This window comes from Chaetura pelagica, unplaced genomic scaffold, assembly GCF_000747805.2.
Source record: "Chaetura pelagica isolate M959 unplaced genomic scaffold, ChaPel_1.0 scaffold215, whole genome shotgun sequence".
Lineage (NCBI taxonomy): Eukaryota > Metazoa > Chordata > Aves > Apodiformes > Apodidae > Chaetura > Chaetura pelagica.
Genome location: NW_009953206.1, coordinates 162,929 through 167,809, shown reverse-complemented (window position 1 = coordinate 167,809; position 4,881 = coordinate 162,929). Strand labels below are relative to the sequence as shown.

The window sequence follows — 4,881 nt, the reverse complement described above, 5'->3', positions numbered from 1 at the left end:
TGCTGAACCTCTGGGTTGGCACCTTCAGCTGTATCTGCAGCTCTGTGCTCATTGAGTTCGTCCCTTCCCATCAGCACTGCACAACTGTCTGTCAGGCTCAGATCCCCAAGGTCCAGGGGCTGTGCTGGGTCAGTGAGGCTGGTGACAGGCTCTTTCCTCACCAGCTCTTCCTCATCTCCAGCACTTTCCTTTTCAGCAGCATCTGTTACCAAGGGAGCTAAGGTAGGAGGACAAGATTTGTCACCATATTCCCTACAGAGGAAGAAAAAGCATAACATAGCTTTCTGTTTACTGTTTTGAAACCCACAGGACAATGAACAAATGTCACCCTGGTAACAGACATTGGAGCTGGGTGGATCTTTTCCCACATTCTCAAAACTATAAAATTTATTTTTAACTCCTCTCCCTCCATAAACTCTGCTTCTTCCATGAGTTTTAATGGAAAACTGAGCAGACTAGTTGAATCCCAGTGCAGAGCAACTGATATTTGGTTGAGACTGGCACAGGTGACTGATTTTAATGATGCAAAGTTCACTTTGAATAGAACAAGAAGGTGTTATAAAACCAGAGTAACATGGATGTTCTAGCTTCATTGCTATAATAATTACACTCAGGTTGAAGGAACTGAACCAAGTAATTTATATATATCCAATAGGTATATAATGGGTAGATGTCAGGACAGACATCTGCTTCTGTGAAAAAAAAATGTGGTCATTAAAACCATGTAGCTGAAACATTATTAATGGTCATATTTAGACTGGGACCAAATAACAGGGGCACAGATTTTTACTTTAGTAAACATATGAGACAGGTTTTACCAAATGCCTGGCAATATACCCACCAGAGGTGATCCAGGTAAGTATGTAACACAGCAAAGCCCTTCCCTTTCATTCCAGCAGCCAGCATCTCTGCAGTGGACATGGTGGCAACTGCAACTGCTACTGGAGCTCTGGGAAAAGAAGAGAGGATTGCAGCAGGACAGCACAAAAACTCTGTACTACTTGGGCTAAGGCAGAGCCATCATGATACACTGGATTTCTTTAATGATGTCCTTATTTCCTCAAAACCCCCCAGAGCCTTCCTGCAAAAAAAAAAAAAAAAAAAAAAAGCTTCATTTCACTTTCAGTTTCTAAGAAAAAACAGGAATAATGACTCTTTGTACCTGTTTCCCAAGAGGGTGACAGCACAGAGTGTGCCTCGCTCGACTTGAGGAAAGCCAGAAGATGGCACTACAACTCCTGGCAGCATCAGGTCTGAAAGAAGAACGAAGCTCATCCATTTCTGAATGAAAGACTCAGCCACTACCTCCTCCACCCCCATCCCTCCTGTTACTCAGCAAAAACACGAGCCTGTTAATAGCTGAGCACATGCCAGCTCAACCGTGGTTCTCTGTTCCTCCTTGGATGGCAGCACTTCTTGCTCCCACCCTGTGGAGTAAGGGATCCACTTCACCAGGGTGCTGGGCACATCCCACTGCACTGCAGAGGAGCTGAGCATGCTCAGCTCCGTGGGCTGTCAGGCCTGAAGGGAGGCCTGTTTTTAACAGCAAGGTAGGAGCCCCCAGTCTAGACAGGGTTACTATTCATTAATGACATGGAAAAAGAAAGGAACAAGGAGATGGCTTGAACTGTGCATTTCCTCTTCCCTGTCCCAAGGGCAGGTTATCCCAGCAGCTCTCCCTGAAGAGAGAACTGCCTAAAACTTGCCATGACTGACCCAACCCTCCAGATCTGACCTAACAGCTGCACTCAGCTGTGAACTGTCCTCAGCATGAGGCACCAGCCTTAACCACCCATTCCTAACCTGGAGAGCAGTACCTCCTGGTGTGCTTCCTTCTGCCTTCCATACCTGGGATGAACAGGCTGGCATGGGAGTGAAGAACAGTTTTCCATGCTGAACCTCCAGCATCACATCATCACCAAACTACATCAAGAGCATCTGCTCTCCCTCACAGCAGCTGTGTCTAGAACTTGCAGTCCCATGGACTGACCTGTGTTCCACTGTTTGGTTTTGAAGGCCTCCCACTTTTTTCTCAGCATCACAGACTTAATGTGGATGCTGAAGAAGCCAATAATATTCTTCACTGTCACAACTACTTTCAGCAAATCTAGAATAAACTCTGCAACTGCAGCAAAGGCTCCACATCTCTGAGGTCAGAAATCACATCAAGACCTCGAGGTGACCAGGTAAGCAGCACAGGTATATTCTGTAAATGACAGTAGGTATTGGAATTCATGGCACAGATACCACAAATAGCACTGCCTTGCTTCCCTTCTTTGAACACTCCCTAAATCTGCTCCCTCCCTCCCTCTGCAGCACTAGACAGTCTCATGCCTTTCCTCTTCTGAGATGTGGCTCTCCCTCTGCCTTTGTTGGCCATTGTCTGGTGGCCAGCTCCTTATCTTTGGATCCTTCCCAGAGGTAGCCTGGTTACCATGGGAGATGAATGACCTGCAGTCCTCTTTCATCAATGTTCTTCCCCTATTAGCAAGACCTTTCTTCCTCAGAATCTAGGTCACTCCAACAGCAAGGCTTGCTCAGATGTCTATCACAGATACACATCCAAGCACTCTTATTTTCCCAAAAGCAAACAAAGTAAACAGAGGGACTTTAGTTCTACTTTAGATACTGTGCAATGGAAAAGAGACTCTTCCCACACCTACACTTATTTACAGACCAAGGCTGAAGTGGCTGCAATTTAATCTTTTTCTGGTTGAGCAGTTCTGCAATTTAAAAGGACCTGATTCTCCTGAGTCTGAACTGTATCCAAAGCAGGTTCCAGAAAACAGACTCCATTCTTGTTAGTCTTGATCTGTAAGTAGGCAGCAGACCCAGTAACCCAGGATTCAAATCCAACCTCACCTGTACCATCCACAATTTACTTGACAGTGATTAAAACTGTAGGTTCCAATACAAACTCACTTCTTACCCATAGGATAAGCTCGTTCACCTCTGACTTGACAGGAGGCAGGATGGCAGCAAAGAACTCAGCTGCTCAAGGGAAGTTACAAGAGAGAGCAATGACCCAGGCAGTTTTGTGTCTCACTTCAGAGTTGCTGATCACTGAAAAATCTGACACTCCCATACAGAAGAGGTTCCTGCATTTAAACAGCTTAACCTACTTTGTTTTGGTCATAAACTTTTTTACAGCTAATTTATTTTCCTGTTTTGGAAGTCGCCATGAACTACTTTGTGGGTACTTAAGTCTTTATGCCTTTTTTTGTTTCAGGTACCTTTTTTACCACTGGGAAAGAGAAGATCAAAAAAGCCCTGCAGGCAACTCCTTTATGCAATGCAATATGACCAGGTCCTAGTTCTCTTACCTGCTCCTCCTGCCAGTTTCTGGAGCACTGGGGGCCATGTTGAAAATGCAGGGAGAAGATCAGGGTAGACCCACAGGGTGTACACTGTCCCAAAACAGAACCAAATTTAAAGATGCATCATTAAAAACTCCTCCAGCTGTTGCTTCTACCCATCTTTAAGACTAAGCAGCACAATACTAAGCACAGCTAAACACTCTCCTGGTACTTGGGTAATCAGGAAATCTGAAGTCAGAATAATCCTTTGTTAGATGCGGTGGAGAAAAATAAGCTGCTGGTTAATTCCACCATCTGTGTGTTCTTATAAAGGATATTAATAAATGTTTGCATAATTTTCCTTACATCAAGGACACTCTGAGCTAAAATACTGCTCCAACAGGGGAGAACTGCTCGGGGAGGGAAAAAGAAAAGCACAGGATATCTCAGCAATTCATTGACTAATTCCAGGGCTGCCTGGAAGCGGACATCACACTTCTAGGCATTACATCTTGCAGTGGCCAAAAGAGACAAAAGGGGCCAAGATATTAAATTAGGACTTAAAAGACTTGTTTCCTGGGTTTTCACTTCTGAACACCTCACTTCCCTTTTTGCAGCAAAAATCTAGAATCCACTGATTTTGCAAAGATGTTGGTAGAATATGATTACATGTACCAATATACTGAGGGGATAAGTACTTAAGGCAGACACAAGGATTATTCCAGTCCCCATACCTGTTGGATACAGAGCTTTCTCAATTTCAAACAGTATTGGGTTCCTGTTATTCATGTAAACAGTGACAGCCTCCCCTTTGTGAGAGTATATTTTGATGACATTAAGCTCTTCCTTGTTTGGAATAAACTCAGTCAATTGTTCAGCACTAAGGGCAGGAAAAGCTGCTGCAACATCAGCTCGTAGTTTTCTCCTGTAATGATAAAACCATGAATGTGTTACTCGACTGTCAAATTAATTCCTAGATCAGTAATTACTATTTTGTTGGCTGATATGGGGATTCCCACTTTTTACAGATAATGTGAAGCATTTGTGTCCATGTTTATGAGAGAGCTGCATGCTGGAAGAACACTGGGAAAGGCCCAATATGCTTATACTGTTCCTCAAACACCTGCTTAGAGCTGCTGCTGCTGTTTTGTCTCCGTTTGGCAGTGATTCCGTCGCAGCTCTGAGCACGGGGAGTGTGCCCAGCCCAGCAGGGCTGCAGCCCCATTTCCCTCTCCACCCAGTTTGAACTGGTATTTAAAGCATCACGCTGGGCACCAGGTGGGTTTGTGTGGTCGTCAGGTCAGTCCCAAAGATGGGCAGGGCAGTCCCAAAGATGGGCAGGTCAGTCCCAAAGCCTGGCAGGTCAGTCCCAAAGATGGGCAGGTCAGTCCCAAAGATGGGCAGGTCAGTCCCAAAGACCGGCAGGGCAGTCCCAAAGCCCGGCAGGGCAGTCCCAAAGATGGGCAGGTCAGTCCCAAAGCCCGGCAGGGCAGTCCCAAAGCCCGGCAGGGCAGTCCCAAAGATGGGCAGGTCAGTCCCAAAGCCCGGCAGGTCAGTCCCAAAGGTCGGCAGGTCAGTCCCAAAG

The 4,881-nt window shown here is 45.6% G+C and overlaps 1 protein-coding gene across 1 annotated transcript in view; it reads right to left on the bottom strand.

Annotated features, from left to right (window-relative positions):
* The window catches only part of EIF2D (eukaryotic translation initiation factor 2D), a 10,304-nt gene extending 6,087 nt beyond the window's left edge, over positions 1–4,217 (bottom strand). Inside the window, exons 1-5 of the mRNA XM_009997493.1 lie at positions 4,031–4,217; positions 3,324–3,407; positions 1,163–1,253; positions 842–949; positions 7–252 (exon numbers count right to left, since the gene is read on the bottom strand). Coding sequence (XP_009995795.1) covers positions 7–252; positions 842–949; positions 1,163–1,253; positions 3,324–3,407; positions 4,031–4,085 — 584 coding nt within the window. The 5' untranslated portion in view covers positions 4,086–4,217. The remainder of the gene's footprint in view (positions 1–6; positions 253–841; positions 950–1,162; positions 1,254–3,323; positions 3,408–4,030) is intronic.
* Between the last annotated feature and the right edge of the window lie 664 nt (positions 4,218–4,881).